The sequence below is a fragment of the Epinephelus fuscoguttatus genome, linkage group LG2 (assembly GCF_011397635.1).
Source record: "Epinephelus fuscoguttatus linkage group LG2, E.fuscoguttatus.final_Chr_v1".
NCBI lineage: Eukaryota > Metazoa > Chordata > Actinopteri > Perciformes > Serranidae > Epinephelus > Epinephelus fuscoguttatus.
In genome coordinates this window covers 29,346,986-29,365,701 of record NC_064753.1, presented here as the reverse complement: position 1 = coordinate 29,365,701, position 18,716 = coordinate 29,346,986, and the positions used below count along the sequence as shown (strand labels likewise).

The following is an 18,716-nucleotide window of genomic DNA, read 5'->3' as shown; positions in this document are numbered from 1 at the left end:
TTCAGTCAAACAACAGCTCGGCTTCACATTTCATCAAATGCAATTCATTTATAATAATTAGCTCAAATAGTATTCACAGATAACCATATTTTCAAACTTGTATACAACCTGTATCATGGATTAAACTGCACGTGCCACATAAGACTTAATGCTTTCAAGCTGTTTTATTTGGGCTGAGAGAAACTGTTCACAACACTGATAGTATCAAGATTTAAGTTTCCTTACAAACCCATACACAAGCATAACCTTTAATTGCAGATAACATTTAATTGCCTTTTTTAAAAGGTAATGCACATTTTCTCTATTCCAACTAACGTTATATAAAATGTACACACTAAAAATTATGTAGCGCTTAATTAATCATGTGTATATTTAAGTAAGTGCATAAAGAATCTGAGCAACAACGCAAAATTTGTAGTGTTCACTAAATGTGGATGACACATTCTGAGCATGTAAGAGGTCCAGGGTGGCCCAACGAGCTTTAATTTGATTATCCTTTATGTGTTTAATTGTTTAAAGCAAGATATTTGTATATGCCATAACCAGCATGTGAAGGATTTACTATATAGTGGAAATAAAACCGTTTATTTCAGCACACACCTTGAATTTTAACACACCTTGTTCAGACAGTGATTTAGTTTTGATAACAGTAAACCAAAAGGTAAAGGAGATGGTTTTTACTAAATGCACAGAGCCTTTAATCTCCACTGACACTACACATAAAGAAGCTGAGGATGCAAATGTTGGGCGTAACATAATTTGGATTTTTTTCCTTATAAGGCCACTTATAAAAAATAACTCTATTACTATTTTTTCAAACCACAAATCTACTATTAGATTTGACAGCAATTACTTTGTATTTCTCTAATAGTGATGAAGGGGGATTTGTTCAATCAAGTAAACATTACATAACTAGTTTAATACACTTACACCGCTGTGCTAATAGTGTCAGCCTTAAACTGCTGCACACATTCAGCAACAAAATTACAAAACAGGGAAATACATATTATTTTGAAATATTTAAAAAGCCTCCAGCTTTGTACGGATTTCTGCATGAATGAGCTGAGTGGTTTCTCCGTGGTAACTTCGTCCTCCTAAAGACTCTTTCTATTGCACACCGTCTGAAGACGCACAATTTCTCCCTTTCTCATCACTGCTGGAGGCAGACACTATATTCTACAGGGCGATTAATAAGACTTGGCATTTTTTTTTTTCTTCTTCTTTGCAATCACCCTGTGGTACGTCACTGGGTTGTGACGTCAATGTTATATCATTCCACATGGCTTTACAGCAAGCGAACGTGACAGCTGAGAGCTGCTCTGCGTTTTCACTGCTCTCCCTCGCAACCTTTTCTCTCTGCAGCCTGCTTCTCTGTTCTCGTCTGGATGGGGGGTTAGTTAAGTGTATTATTTACCCCTGCCTGCCCCCGTGGAGTGGTAACCACACAAAAAAAGGGGCCTTCACGCTGAATTGTACATTGCGCTGCCAGCACTGCTTCTAAGGTCTTACTCATGAAGTAGAGCTTTTAGATTTCTGCCATGAAAGCCCAAATACAATAATCCTACTTAAAAAATATTATCTCCACTTTATCTACTTCATCTAAAAAAAAAACCCTACGAGGTCTAAGGGACACATGCTGACATAAATTTGGGAGAGAACAGGCTGCCATTCAGGTTGGATGATAAAATCATTTTGTTTTGGATTTTGGATTTGAAATAGGACCCACACCCAAATATGCAGCAGAGATTATTCCTCACTCGCAAATTCTGGGTCTCAGCGTGTGACCGCTGTGACAACGACACAGTTTCAAAGTGCAAGACACAATTACAGGATTCACTGACGTATTTAGGTCTCTTTTTGTAGAAGATTCACGCACAACAGAGGGACACTGTTAATGTAGTAAATCCAGGATTCAGTGAGCCTAACCCCTGGCACATGCAGTCAATCCATAAAGTTTTGGTTGTGCAAGAGGTTTTAAGTTGCTGTGCCAAAACACAAAGACTTGAAATTATCGGAGCATAAATGAATATCAACTGAAGCTGCAACAGGCTAAATAAGACAATCTTCAACACTGCATAAAAGATTTATGGTGTTTATGGTGTCCATAATTGTCATGTTTGCACCTTCACAGAGACAGAAACCTTTGTCCTGTTCCATGATTTCCACTGAGCAGTCTAAACATTGTGTGCATAACAGAGAAGACTCTAAGATGGAAGCAGCTATGAAGGGTTTTCATTCCTTGTCAGTCTGACACATTTAAGGATCGCACCTCCAATGAAAAGATGTGCTCAGTCACAGAGAACGTCGCCGAACTCTAACACAACACTGCGTGCGTGAACTGAGAAGTTGACCTTTAAGAAAAATTAAATTATGTTTTGACTCATAATGTGACCATAACATGACATTATAATGAGTGTGTCTGTAAATCAGCACTCATTCTCATTTTTGTTTGGTTGTTGCCTCGTTGTTCATGTGCTAACAGTATAGTTCTCGTTACGGTAAGCAAACAACAAAGGGCCGAATTCACAAAGAATGAACTGCGGCCGCTGATAGCACCTTGAATTGCACTTCACTTGCACCCGCAGTTTGCTCCGTCTTAATGTCCTATTCACAAAGGATATTGCGCTAATGATATACCAGCGCAAACACGCCCACAAAGTTTGGCAGCTGAGTGCCGTTTGCCCCTGATTTGCCCCTGATTGCAATTAGCCACATGGCATGACATGGTAAGTGTTTGGCAAAGTACTGAATACTGTATACCCTCATGTAGTGATGTCTGCTGGCGAGTCAGTCTAACAGTGCTGGATGGGCTGAGGCTGTGGATTGACCAAGTTTGACCACTTTATCACTATTCCCTCTCACTTGTAGCTGTTTTTTTGTTATCTTTGAATTTAATATGAATTATGGAACCGTTTTTGTTCACGTTTGTTTCCCCCGTTTCGTAAAATAAATTATTGAAAGTTGCTTTTGAAGTGCGTGACAGAAGTGCGTTTTGAGAACGACCACAGACTGTCACCTGTTCAACGCATCAGTATCTTCGGATGCCATTAAAGTAATAATGATCATAAGTATAATAATAATGTCAAAATATTATTTACAGACTGATTTAACAGACGATCACTGCTGCCACGATCACTGGAAAGTCTGGGCGAGAGGCTTCCACAGAGGAGTGCCCAGTTTGCACCAGCTTACTAAAGACGTTATTTACTTCACTCAAACTGCGTGTGGCTATTAGCGCTGGTGTTAGTGAATTAGACATTGTTATCAATGAGGCTCATTTGCATAGAAAGGGACAATTTTTCAGCCAAATATATGCATATTACCTCATTTAAATACGTGCAAATAACACCGGAGCACCGAGACGCAATCTGCTTGGCAGCGCAGTTGGTGGAGCATTTAACCCTCTGCACGTGCTTGTGAATTAGACGGTTTCTGTTTGCTCCATTTTTACCAGTTTAGCAGCCGCAAAAGCCACGCAATCCTTTTGTGAATCTGGCCCAAAGTTTGGTGTTGTAAAATTAAAAAAAACGTCAATTTAAAGCCAAGTTGACAGGGCGTCAAAGAAAATATTTTATGACCTACTGTTTGACCACGCCACAGTGGTCACGCCACAAATAATTCTATAAGCTTGTCCCAATTAATACATTATTTAGAGGTTCAGAGTGCAGGATTTAGGGATAACTACTGTATAATATTCAACATCACCACTAGAGGCCACTAAATCCTTCACACTGGACCTTTAAAAAAAGATAACTGTAAGTAATAAGAAATATTTGCTCAAGTTGTATATGCGACTCTAACAGTGTCATAGTGACATCATCTTGGTGTTAAATATTTAAAGGATGACTGGTATCAATGTGTTGAAACTGTTTACAGACTAGTATCTGGGGAAATCTGTGCCATCAGATGGCTGAATTCAATGCGGTGATCAATGTTTCTGTACAGTGTGTTGGTACTCATTTAACATGCAACACTCATTTGTAAACATGAGCTCTTGGCATTATACAGGTAATCAAAAACTGTAGTAACCTGCTGAAAAAGAAAACTGGCTATGGAAGCTTTAATGGGCCAGAGGAAAAAATTCCTGGTAGATCCAAATATGTGCTTGTCAGTACCATTACATATTAAACTCTGTATGTTTTTCTGTCATTTAGTTTAAGGAGGATGTTTAGTTTTAGAACTTTAACATCTTCTTCTCGAGCCAAGCTAGCAACACAAATGTTCTAAAAACATTCAAAGAAGGGGCTAAATTTGTTTAGCACAGTGGTCCCCAACTGGTCCGGCCACTCATCTGTTCAAGGTCCACACTGTTTAATACATTCAGCGGACATGTCTTCGAGCTAGTTTGCTGTCTCTCTCAAGTAGCTGTCTGTTATTTATTCACTCTACAGCAGGAAAGAGCACTTCAAAATAAAAGCTGTATGCCGGAAATTCATTGTACTTAGACATAAAGTGTGTTTTTTACAAACTTGGCACGTTTGAGAGTCACTTGCGTCCCATTCAGGATGGACCTACCACCCCACTTTTGGACCAGGACCAGGACCCACCAGTGGGACTCACTGGTTCAGCAGATATTTTTGGCATGCAAGTGCAGCCTCAGGAGCATGAGGTTAGAGCAAATGACTGTATATAAACATGGACAAAGCTTTTCCACTTCCTCCCACTGTACAAAAATGAAGCCAAAATATCCCGGACACGACCGCTGCCATCTTGCACTGGTAATGTTCCTGCTCATACACCCATCCAACCAATTGCAAGCAGTACCATAGATTGCAAGCACACTGACAAGCACACACAGTTGTTGATCATGACGTATAACCGTCCCTTTTTGTTAGCATCAAATAACTAAGTCAAACAAAACTTACAAGAAAAATGAACACTTGAATATACATCTGTACTAGAACTACCTAAAATGACAGAAAACATCTTTAGGAAAAAATTATTTGACATATAATTTGATTTTTTACTTTGACTAATATTCCATCCGCTGAGGGGGCGATCAAGATGTTTTGACTTCACTTCTGGGGAGCTGCCATGTCATCCATCTTTATTACGTAGACTGTGGTTAGAACACAGAGGAAACAATACAAAAACTTGCTCATCACAGTGTTGCTCTACAGTGCCACTAGTGGCCAAAAAATCCTTGGTTTACCTTGAACTACACCAACAGCAGCAGCATTTGTTGAAACATAGGAGAGATGCTGAGCCTTATGCTGTGTTTTACTTTATCGTTCTGTCCACACAGTGAACCCTGTAGTAATACACAATTAACAACTAATAATTAACTTCTGGTGTTGTAATACCAGATACTACCTTTAGATGGCCCTTTAAAAGCTTTCTGTGAGCAGTTACTTCAAGTCGGTGAAGAAATATTTGTGACAAAACAACAGAGACCTTGAATATCTTAAAAAAAAAAAAATAAATAATAATAATAATAATAATAATAATATCAAACCTGTGTCCCCAATTTGAACTCACAAAATGGATCTACTAAATAGAAAAAAAGGACAGGCTACAAACTATTCTGAGATTTTTGTATTTTTAGGTGCAAGTATCTCAGCTATTGCAGCTTCTTACAAGCACTGTGGCAGCTCTTTAATTCCCTCATGTACATGACAAACGACAAGCTCGGCATATACAACCTCAGGTGTCTGGTGGAACAGCTCTCGCCCTGCTGTCTCTCAGGTCACGGGGCACATAGTCCAAAGCAGCACTATGAATTTGAATATTCATGATGGGGATTTGCAAAAAGTGTGCACCTACGTAGTGTTTATGAAGAACACATCACATGGTTCACACACTTGATAGAGTCAACAAACTCAACACAATTTTGCTTTTGTCAATGATTTAAAAAAATTTTTACCACAGAGTAGTATGAAATCGTCATTACCGCAAATGTCTTCCGTTGTGTAAGTGTTAAAGAACTATCATAATCAATGTTGGGATTAATGCATACTGTAACTCCACTACTTCTGGTGGTAACTAGACATGTAACTAATTACTTTGAATAAGTAACGCAAGTACAATTACTGAAATTTAAATGGGCTCGTTACTACATTTGTCTTGATGAGCCAACAAACGCAGCCTATTCCGCAGATTTTTTTCCTAGTTGATCTAACGTCTGCTGTAGTTAATACGAGTTCAGTCTCTTCATCTTGTGTGTGTGTGTGTGTGTGTGTGTTTGGGGAGTGCAAAACAAGCTGTTAGGTGGACTATTGCATGCAATGTTTCTGTAAGTTATTAATAACATTATTCAGAACACCACGGGGCCCATCGGTCGACCAGCGCATCAATGGACTGTCACCCGACCTTACAACGGCGCAATAAATGGCATCAATCAATCCATTAATCAATCAGCATTAGACTGTCACTGAACACAATGGCCGACAGTTCAGGTAATCGGAGCTTGTTTTCCTGGAAATATGGACATTATTTCTCCTGTGTTGCGATCAAGGACAAATTAGGCCTATAGTCATGAGTTATGACTAGAGTTATGTCTATGTGCAGGATTTGAATTACTGTTCGTACATTTGTGTTTTTGTAAATAACTTTTAGCATTTATTTCATTAGGCCTTTTGTGTTAAAAATTTTCTGTGAAATGTCCAAGAAACGATTGCGATTTCATTTTACTCTGCCAAAACACTATCAAAAACTAACTTGTGTTGCTCAATTTGAAGGCCTGTCAGGGCTACAATAAATACGCCGATTAAATCATATCTATTTTTGTTTTATCTTCCAACTACTTCCTTTTCATCATAGTGATAATGCATGCAATCATACAAAACATCTGACTTGTCTTACACTGTGCCACAGCAGCACTAAAATACCATGTTTTCCTTTATAAGAGACCTGAAGCAGATTTTTAAAAATAACACATTATTTTCCCTAGAAACTGTTAACTTGCAGTAATTTGTAAAGTACAATTACTTTTGAGAGAAGTAACTAGTAGTTGTCACTAAATAAATCCTAATTTTCAGTAACTTGCATTAACAGTGGTCATAATATATAAAATTAAAGGGGCTGTCCCTTCAAAGTGGGAGATTCGAATCATCAGTCAGAGACCCCTCTGTCAACTGAGACTGCTTCAAGTCGAGTCATTTTTTTTATTTTTTTATTTTTTTTGCTAGTCAGGTTGCTGTGCAGTGTCCCTCTGGGAACATTTTGGTCCCAAGATTTTGCTGCGGAGTGAGCACTATTGACTTTTGCACTACTCTTTTGTACAGACAGCTGCAGATGTGAAGCAGCAGCACAGAGGAGGAGAAACTTTGCACCGTAAGGCTCCGAGATAACATTATCTTCTCTCTTCTGCTTGGAAGTGGTGAATCTACAGCTCACAGATACTTAATACGACATAGCCTCTGGCTTTTGTTTGATATCTAGTGTCAGCAAAAAATCTTGTGCCACATTTCCGATCCATCACTAGCACAGTTAGCTTGTTTACTATACTACATGTATCCTGCTGTCACAGTGAACCTCATGCTGAGCCCAATTCAAACTTTAAAACTTTATATGGAAAACAAAAACACAAAGCTGGGCTGGGTACAGCCCTAAAAATTGTTAGGTAAAGTTGTGGCAAAGAACTTTACAATGTAAAGCGTCAACTGGCATTTCAATTATGTTTCATATCAGGACACCTCAGTGTACTGCCATGGTCATTTACCACAGTAGGAAAGGAGAGGCGCATGGGGATTTTTCTGCATAAAGAATTACAAGATGGCCACCTCCATCATTGTGCCGCTTCCAGCTCTTGACAAAGCTCTTATGGAAGTCTTCATGGAAAACAGTATGCACTCTAACAAGTATGCACTTAGTGGATTTCTGTCACTTGCAACTGCGTTTGCGACATTCCGCCAATGTAGCATTGCTGTATCATGAACAGCACTGTGCTGCCAAAACTGCCAAAGACGGAGTAAAAGAGCTGTCTATTTCTGGCTGGCCCACAGCAAAGTGGGGACAAGCGTGGTAAACACGAAAGTCTGTCACTGACTGACTGAAGTGATGAAATTACACCACTGGCTGGCTGGTTGAGTATTGGTGTTTCCCCAGTGGCCATCGCACTTTCAAAATGAGTTCGTACCACATTGATCCCTCTGATAACGTCCTTTCCACCAAAGCAAAACAAGCAAAACAAATTTGAAGCTAAATCTCAAAATATTTGTGATTTGTGTAACATTATTTTGCCAGCAGACACAACATGTTTTCCAAGACATTTAGTGTATCAGTATTTGTCATCATATTCTCAGTCTCTTGTTGACCATGTCATGTTACAGGCCTGCGCTACTTGAGTACACTTCAGGAACAAATATTACTGGAACCATTATAGATAATTGCAGATGAATATTTTTATTAGGGGTGTAACAGTACACAAAAATCTCGGTACGTACCTCGGTACACAAGTCACGGTTTGGTTTTTTTTCGGTACAGTAATGAAAAAAATAGACAACTATTAAATATCTTTTACTTATTGGTAACCTTATTAAAACATACCGCCACAGCAGTTAACTCTTTTTACACAATTTTTGAATGACACAAACATATATAAAATCCTGCTTTTTCACATTGTTTGAATGAAAATAGAAATATAAAAGTGAAAAATAAAATCCTGCTGTTTTTTTAACACATTTTTTGAATGAAAAATATAAATATACATTTCTGCTTCAACAGTTTTACTCAAATAAAAAGTATAGTGCAGCTGGTCAGCTTTAAAGCCTGCTCAGATTCAGTTTTACTAGGAACTTACTTAGCTTTCCCACTTTGTTAAAGTGCAGTAAACAAAACATGCTTATATCTAAAGTGCAGCTTAAACAATTTTACTCAACTCCAATGGCGTTGGTTATTTCTTTAGTACGATGGTCAGGGAAACGCTCTTTCTTTTTAAACAACGACAATATCGTAGTTTGCACCAGATTGCTTTTTCTAGTCGTGCCGGTTAACGTTCAAACTCGGGTGGTGTCGCTTTAGATGCGTTAGCATGTTAGACGTGTTTAAACAAAACAAGTACATACCCGACCGCTGTTCTGCAGTGTCGGCACACTGATTTTGTCTTGTCAACTTGTTTATTTCCATCTTCGTATTTTACCCTGAAACCAAAGTGTTCCCAAATGGAGGACTTAAGGTTTGCGGGTGGGTCTTCAGATTCGTCAGGCTCACTTGCCATGTTGTCAAAATGCGAGAATGCGCTGCACAAAGTGAAAGCGGAGATTTACGGTCGGACTCGGTCTGTCGACACAAATACATGTACTGTTACGGCCCTAATTTTTATATTTGGAAAGTTTAGCAGATTGACTGCACAGTCAAGCCACATACCAGGTTTCAACCTAGTCTGGTTTCGCTACAGCAGGAGTGTGTCTCGCATTTTGTGGCTGTTCAAACAGGTGAGTATTGTTCTGGTTTTTTTCGCATCCAAGCAGGTCTAGTCTCTCAAAAAGGTTCAGTAAATTAACATTACATCCCATCAGTATAATGTTTTCATCTTCGCAGATATGACTCTTAGAAACAGCGGTTACTTTACAAGGCGAGTTTGCGAGGAGGAGAATCATCAGGGCAGGTGAAACAGTGTGGACATTATCTGATTATTACAGGCAGTTAAAAAGTAATAATTCATGTTACTGATGAGATGCAGCACTATGACAAGAATTTTCTAAAAATAAAGTATGCTTTAGTGTTATGCTTTGTCATTTTCTTCAGTCATACAATTATCAGAACTCCCTAAAATGCGCTGCTTGTAAAAAAGAGTTTGCTTAGGGCCAGTTGAAGGCACACATGCACGTGTGAACATGATCAGGATGATACCACTTGTGCGTCATTTTGAGCCAGGAACAACTCTGCTGTGGTTAACCGCAGTGTAGTACATAATCTATATGATTTACAGTCCACATTAAATGAAAAATACTGGCCCTGTTAATTGATCATTTATCTCGTCATATGCCACATGTGTTAAAAAATCAGTATCAGAGTATTTTTACATCCCTGTCTTCACTCTGTCTGTGAAACCAGTTGAAACACTTTCATGAATGATGACTCATCCTGCACACAGGGGTGTTTACACAAAGTTCATCCAATGAAATGAGACTTTAGGCGACTAGCTAGCCACACCGGTCACATAAAACTGCATCTTACTGTTTGTGGGTTGTAGTCACTAACAGAGCAGTATCGAGAGACATGAAGCTATGTGTGTAGGGACATCAGTGGGCAAAGACTTGTTTTCATTTTTGAAATAATGAAGCGGAGGTCTAAGTCATTCATCTCTCCCTCAGGCGTCTCCTGATCTAACGGTAAGAGAGGTGTGTATGGAGCTTTCAGTTCGCTCCGCTGTACTGCACTAAGCCTGCCCACTTTTGAGGATCCCGACCAAATGTGAAGGACTTGATTTAAATACCTCTTGTAACTGTTCACTGCTCAAATACTCTGTTTTACTGGGAAATATCTCACAGTACAGGGGCTAAAGACGCTCTAACTTCCGTTTCACTGGGACGTTAAAGGGATATTTTGCCGATTTTTAATCAGGCTTTGTATTATAACAGTGAAGGTAATATCTTACCAGAGCCCTGGGGTCTCATTTATAAAACAGTGCATATGATCCATACTAAAAATGGACGTACCAACAAAAATTTTCAACAGTTTCTACAATCAGGCTTCCACCTCCCATCTCCAAAATGATCGTAAGCATCCGTCAGTTTCTCCCATCAAGTCTGTTTTTATAGATGACAACTTTTCCGTGGTAGGTGCTCACCTCTTGCAGGCCTCATTTTGTGTGTACACAATGTTTAATTAATTAAGCAGATTTTTTCTGGCTCTAGGACTGTTGCTCGTAAGGATGGACAGCACAAGCAAAAACACTATTCGAAAATCATGGCAACTATTCAACGATTTTTCGAAAAAAAAAAAAAAATCATCACATATCACCTCTGATAATGGTTTATTCATTATCAGAGGTGCATGTACTGTGCACGTTTAGCTCACTATTTCATGTAGTTTGTATCTGCTGGAGGGTCGCATAGGGGAGCATAGTAACCATAATAGTCACCTGCCCTGTGATACGCAAGCTTTGCCTCACAGAGTTTGCACTGCACCTCATTTTCGTTTATTTTGTCGAAGTTGTTCCACACGGAACTTTTTGATGACTGTAGTAGTCTCTGCATGTTTCTCCTGTTTGTAAAAGAGCATCAAACTAGCTGGTAGCCCATCTCACACCGCTGTAGTAAACCTAGACTGCCCTCGTGCGGTTAGGAGCTGAATTGCATGTCAAATAAAGGGTGGAAATAAGACGGCGAATAGTAATAGTCGCATTAAAAAATTGATTTTTCAAAATAAAACGACTATTCGAAAATTCGAAAATTGTGACCCATCCCTAGTTGCTCGAACTTCAGATTGTACTTTTGCATTTTCGTGTGCCCACCACTACCGACAAAAAAAGTCTAGAAATGGATCAAGAGACAGACCACGCCATCTCTCGCTCTCAAACACAGACCAAACTCCGATCAAACGGTAAAATTAGGCAGCGGATATAAACCAAGACTCTGTTACTGTGTTGCCTATTTCTTGCCTAAAATGTCTTCAGAAAAATGTTTTAGTTCACTGTTTGGCTGTAATGAGAGAATCTGCGAACAGGAAGTGAGCGCCATATTGTTTCCTGTTTGTAAGAATGGAAGCTGAAAAAACTGAGATCAAACGGTAAAACTAAGCAGTGCTGATCAAATATGGACAAAGATTCTGTTACTGTGTGGCCTATTTCAACATTTCAGAGACATATTTTAGCTCAACGTTTAACTGTAATTCAAGATTGTTTATTACCAGCTAGTGGCCATATTGTTTCCTGTGGAAAAACAGCCAACCCTGCTTTACGTCATCGAACAACAGGAATGTTTCAGTGCGGAGCAGTGCATTCTGGTAGTTGTAGGTCTTCTATCTCTTAAACAAAAGCAACCACAGCCCTGTTTCCCTGTTTTCTCTGGTCATGTAGCACTAATTTCAAAAGTATTTGTCTCTTGACAGCATAGACAGCCCAGTTTTATGAATCAGGCACACTGGTTAAACTGTTGACAGTAAATTTGTTTGGTGTGTGTCGAACTGGCACATGACATGTTCCACAGCCACGGTGATAATAACATGATAATTACCAAAAAGTGGAGGATGATCCAATCATTGTGACAGTGATTTCAAGTTTTGCTATAAAAGCGACTTTTTCTTAATAGTTTACTTAGTTTCAATTCATTCAATTATTCACACGTTCACCGACATGACGTCGAAACTTGACACAAACATTTTTCCAAGGTGATGATAAGATGGTGTATAGAAAACCATGTGTTATAGCAAACACCAAAACAAAACCTATACAGCTCTCAGATAACAGAGGGGAGGGGGGGTGTGACTGTTTGGTGTACAAAATACGTGTGAAGATGGAGAACATGTGTGACATCACCAGTGAACCCTGAGTGACTCCTTTCGAGGTCTGCCTCTGACGCAGAAACTGTCTTATTGATACAGACACATTACCTTGTATCACAAAAGATTATTTCTGAAGCTCAGTTTAAACTTCTTCACTGATTATATTTCCTAGTGATCAAATCCAGGAAAGAAAAATCTTGGTGCAGATAATATTGTAGGTCATCACACAGTGTGCACAACACCTCAGACAGGTTGCCAGTAAGCTGCATCAAAAGGCTAACACCTACAGACAGACACACTCGCCCAATATTCACAACTTTGACATAAAGTTTTCTGGCAGAGAGGATGCCAAATCCAAGTTTTTGTTTTCAGACATTTTCCAAATTTTTGTCTACAATTTATATATGCAGTTTTTACACTATAAAAAAGAGGTTTAAGATTGGTTTGGGGATGTGGGGGAGGAAAAACGACAGGTTGACTGAACCAGACGATTAATGGCGCAATTTAAAAAATGACTACCAAGTAAAAATAAATGGTTTGTTCAATAAGAAACAAAAATATTGTCCTGTTTTAACTTTCTAACTAATAAATGACAAGGTGTAGTGCTTCACGTGTAACACCTGCTGCTCAGTTTTACTCGAGACATCAGTCAGTTTCAAATTTTGGAAATCCGGTCCCTGAATATGTCAACACTGAAATAATACAATGGATGTCAATGGAGTCAAATATAACACCTATAACTATATAAGTTTAAAATATAGATGTGAAATGGGAATACTCTGATTAAGAATTTTACTAGTATACATTTCCACGTACCTTATATTTTTTTTCAATTTATGCTTATATCTTTTGTCATATATCCTTTTATATATTTATATAATGTATTTAAATCACAAATTTTCTGCAAATAATGTTAAAGCAGCATATTTTAGAGTTTCAAAAGCACCTACTTTTATGTTAAAATCAGTATCTTTCTCGTCCAAATGAAAAGGTTGGCAAATGCTGAAGCTAGTGTCAAAAATATCGATTTATCAATACATATTTATTCGGAATATTTGAAAAAGTTTCAACTCTCATTTTCCACATTATCAACACACTGCGCTTTTTCTCTCTCCCTCTTATTGATAATGTTTACTACAGTTATTGTCACACTCCAGCCTTATCGTATTGACCTTTTAATTTAAAAAAAAAAAATCTATTTTATGCCCTGGATGTAAATTTTCCCTGTGGTGTCAAAAATGGCAGTGAATACCGATATTTTTCAAGGTATTTTATCAAAGTTAGAAATTCCAGTATCATGACAAAACTAGTAGGAGCTGACCCCCATCACAACCTAACTTAAACAAAAAAAATGTGTATATATATATATATTTGCACCTTTTTATTTATCAGTAAAAATTAAGTGCATTCAGAGATCTAATGTTTCTGTGTGTCACAGGTTAAAGCAAAAGGTGAGATGGTGCATGGTGTTTATACAAGGTCTCGAATGATCCAACCTGTTTTTCTGTTTTAGTTTTCATGCACTGTTTAAGGCCTAACTCAATGTGACTGCTAATCTGCTAATAGCCTAAAACACAATGAAGTGGGAAAACAACTGCTGGAAATAGCACAACTGAGACAAACTGGACATACATTTTTAGTTCTCTTATCATTTCTGACAAAGCTTGAAGGACACAAAAACAATGCGTGTGAGCTGACGGCTTGGCATCCACGTAAGAACCGCATGTTTTGTTTTTAAGTACTGACAATAACGCTGGCATTTCTCCACACACGAGTTAAGGCGTCAGCTTGCGTCAGCTGTTTTGTCCACAACATACTGTCTGCAACATGATAGTCTTCATATAGAATGGATACCACTCCGAGTCCATGCACTGTGGGTGCATTGTTTTCCAAAACTAATGCAAAGCAGAGAAGGAGCATCACTTTGTGCAGTGGACCTGTTCGCTACTGTATGTAAATAGACTGGTTTTATGCAGCTTGTGCAGGCTTGTGTATACAAGCAAACAAAAAAGAAGATGAAACACACGCTTAATGTGGACTGTACACACTGAATAATCCCTGCCTGCGCTCACAGTCATTTTGTTTTGTTGACTGCTACAGTCAGATGGGACTGTGGACCACATCACTGGCTGTGCAGCTGGTTATGTTGTTGTTGTTACAGCATGATGCAGATGGACACACAAATGGAATTTATCATCTGCTGTTTTAACTTTTAAATGGATTTATTCACTATAAACTGTAGATAAACATGCATGGAAAGTGTTGTAGGCACAATAGCATGCTCATGTTGATATTTATTTATCAAGTAAATGGTACAGGAGCCATCACAACTCCAACACCTTAAAAGCTGTCCTACTTTTCATTCCCAGTCTTGCTGACATTACAAACATTGACATATGCTTCTTATTATTGCTTAGTATTTATTGCATTCTTATTTATTGCTGATGTTAGTGTAGTATCATGTGAGAAGCACAAAGATGAAACCACCCAACAGTGTACAAAGGTGTAAAATTAGCACAACCTCAAACATAAAACTACAGCTGTAAAATGCAACATACACACTAATGCAGCAATATTAATCCAAAAACATTACTGATAGGGACCATTTAAGTGCAGAATGAGCACTTGTCCTTTTGATATGCTACTTTAACAGCATTTTGCTTACTATAATCACATACTTTTAGTTAAGTAAGGTTTTGAATGCTTGTAGTGGAGTATTCTTGACAACATTTTACTTTAGTAAGGGATCTGAATACTATTATTTATTTTATTCAAATTTATTAAGATATTTGTCAGGGTTGTCACCTGTTTGTACCTTTTATCTTGCACTGTGTACAGATGTAGCTTCAAATAATTGAATTGCAGTGGTACAATGAGAATAAAGGACTTTTATTCTATTGTCAAAGGCTACAGACACGCTTTTTTATATAAGTGGCTGAAATGCTATGATTATAATTGAATGCAAATTGGGGCAAAGCTTTTCCTTGATGTGTGCAAGTGCAACACATGCAGGCCTGCATAATAACACTGCAATATATAATGTGGTGTGCAATAGCCTGGATCAGTCATTCACATCACAATGTTTTCTTTATTAACTTGTGCATGTATTTATTGCATTTTAATCATTTATAGTGACAATTTAACTGCTTTTTTTTGCACTATGAGGGATTTTTCTGATGGTCTGTAGTTTGTTTTGTGTGCTTTCTCCTCCTGTGATGCACATGTGCAGCTGTGGATGATCAGTGGGCCTACTTTTGAACAATAACAACAGACCGTGGTCCTGCAAGGGGGAGACCCACACACCTACCTGCTCTCTGGATATACAGGGTAACGACGGTCTGCGAGGCATTTTACAACTGCCATAATAGCTGGTCGACGTCTCCCCCAGTGAAACACAACTGGACCGTCTCCTAGGTCTGATCACGGGGACCTTTTCCTCCGCGGTGGAAATCCCACTCGGCGCTTCCCTCGACGGGTAGTAACGGTCAAAGCAGAGCCCCAACAGGGAGCCCGACACCCCGGCGAGGCAGGCGAGGAGCGGTCTGAGCAGAGCAGGCACACCGCTCAAACTTGTGAAAGACACCAGCCACACAACGCTGGCGAAAACCAGTATGAGAACACTGTGTTTGAGTTTGAGAGTGGGGATCAGGGTGAGCAGACCCACACATCCCAGCACGAATAACAACCTGCCCACCATTTGCATCTGGTGCTGGTCCTCTCCCCATTGCAAAAACCGCAAAACCAAAAAATCCCCGAGGTAACACGATGCTGGCAGTGACACGAGCCAACATTTGCTGCTCTCCTTCTTTTTCCTCCGCAGGTAAAACGTTAGAAAGAAGAAAGCACATCCTATGCTGAATAAAGGACTGATGGACTGGGAGAAGCCCGACAAAAAAGTCCGCAAATCCCACAGCGAGTCACTTTGCAAGCTCCTAGAAATGAGGAAAGAAACCGCGAAGATCACAAACGCGCCGACGTAGAGGGCAGAGACCTTCAGCAACTTTGAATTGAGAATGTCTTCGTTGCAAAACCTGCACACGTTAAACAAAAATCCCCTCTGATGGTCCTGTTTGAGAGGGGTGACGCAGCTCTTCACATAGCCGTTCCTGAAGCCCTCTGAGCTGTTTACACTTCCAGCTCCGTCGTGGTGCCTTATTTTACTGTGCAAAACCTCTCCTTCCTCGCGTGCAGCCATGGCTCGACTGTGGCGCCCTCGTATCCACGCGAAAGTCCCCCCTCTTCTGATATTCACGCCGTATTAACGCTGAACTACATGACAGCAAATGCACTCCATGGTCACTCAAACGTGCTCCAGCACTTGGACTAAAGAAAGAAGGTGAGATGTTGTTTTTACAGAAAAGGGGCTCTCTGTCGCCGCCTACAGGACACAACTCACACCGCAGGGCTCTGTGATGGGGAGCGCTGAGCCAATCCTGCTGGGCTGCATCATTGATACAACATGATCGATATACTCTGAGGTTACAGCTAATAACCAAACTTTAAATAAAACTCCCATTTAAAAAAAAAAAATCACTGAAACGGAAGGTTACTTTACATCCCCATAACAGTTTTACCTTCCCAACCTGTAGGCTCAAATTTAATAGTTACAGGTGCATTCCTTATTTGCAGAGCAGTCTTTATTATTCATTTGAAATATATCATGTGTATTTAGACCTGATTTCATGTGGAAAACTTTCAATATCACTTTGTCTAGATAAATAAATGAGTTAATTTAACCAAGTGATCCAGACTTTATTTCAACATCATTTGTTCTTGTCTTATTACATCCCATCCCCACCATGCTGTGAATTCACAAAATAAAGATTTGGTGAAGCAAACATTTAATGCACAATATTTAAATGTTGCTTATTTCATTATTCCCATGTCCACTATAGCAGAAAATACAAGATATGCAGCATATCGCATGTCTACACAATAAGCATTTTTGTCCCCCATGTTGTTGTTTATTTGCACATTCAATATTCACTTGCATTAAACATGTTCACTTTAATCCATTGCTCACTTTTGATCCACTGCTCATTGTTATCATTATTATTATTATTATTATTATTATTATTATTATTATTGCTGTTTCTTGTATTTTTTGTACTTTTTTTCTGCATGCCTAGTTTGTTTGTTTTTTAAGTTTTTTAAATATTGAAATCTTTAATTTGACTCTTTACCCTTGACTGCTGTAACACTGGAATTTCTCAATTGTGGGATCAATAAAGGTGTATCTTATCTTATCTTATCTTATCTTATCTTATCTTATCTTATCTCTTACTTCCCACAAGTAGAATTAGATAGATAGATAGATAGATAGATAGATAGATAGATAGATAGATAGATAGATAGATAGATAGAAAATAATAGATAATATAATGATATAAAACAATAAAACAATAATAATAAAAAATAAAAATAATAATAATACAAAAATAAGTGGTACTAAAAGGAAAAAAGAAGAAGAGCAATTATACACAACACAGTGAGAAATGAGGCAGACGTTGTAAAAAAAAAATGTGCAAATAGCTAACAAGGGTGCAATTAGTTATGAATACTTCCCATGACTGAGTTTCTCACCTATGAAGCACAGGGCTGATAGTTAGGCTTGGCCATAGTTGAATTATCAGCAATGGTGGAATGTAACTACTGTAAAACTTCAATTAATAGCCTGGGCTATTATTTGTTTAAACCACTGAAATCAACAGGCCTATATTTGGGATAGGTGTCTATATGGGACAGGCCTTTAATTCCTTTCACACAAAACTATTAATCAGCAAAGATGGGAAATACAATCAAGTTGTTTGTTTGCATCCAAAGAACATCTATAAAACAAATGAACTGCTTGGCATCCAGAGCAGGTGTCTAATTGAGACAGGTGTTTATTTGTCAAAATGTGTAGCTACACCAGGCGAGTAAAAGGGCTGGGCATTTAATTGGGACTATAGGCTTTTAATTGACATTTTATGGTAAATAATTTACTCAAGTACTTTACTTAAGTACAAATGTAAATGTTTTTAACAATTCTACTCCACTACAAACATGTAAACATTACAGCTTTTGACAGCTGACAGCTTTTGTCCTTTCTAGAATACAACTTGTAAACCCCTGCTGTCCAGTAAAAACCATACATCTCTAAAATTTGGCGATTTTTCATTTGTATTTTTTTTCCTCAACTAAATGGAAATGAGTTGAGAAAATTGTAGAACTGTTAGACAAATAAATTATTTATAAACCTTTATATTACAAACCTTTTATTAACTGGAAAATGCATCATCAAAAAGCTGAAAACAGGGCTGTTTTTCTAAGCTCATGAAAAGTTGACC

At 38.4% G+C, this 18,716-nt stretch overlaps 1 protein-coding gene across 2 annotated transcripts in view; it reads right to left on the bottom strand.

Annotated features, from left to right (window-relative positions):
• pde3b (phosphodiesterase 3B) overlaps window positions 1-16,697 on the bottom strand; it is a 62,063-nt gene extending 45,366 nt beyond the window's left edge. For both annotated transcript variants that reach the window (XM_049597121.1, XM_049597131.1), the window contains exon 1: window positions 15,695-16,697. In XM_049597121.1, coding sequence (XP_049453078.1) covers window positions 15,695-16,582 — 888 coding nt within the window. In that variant the 5' untranslated portion in view covers window positions 16,583-16,697. The remainder of the gene's footprint in view (window positions 1-15,694) is intronic.
• Window positions 16,698-18,716: the final 2,019 nt, after the last annotated feature.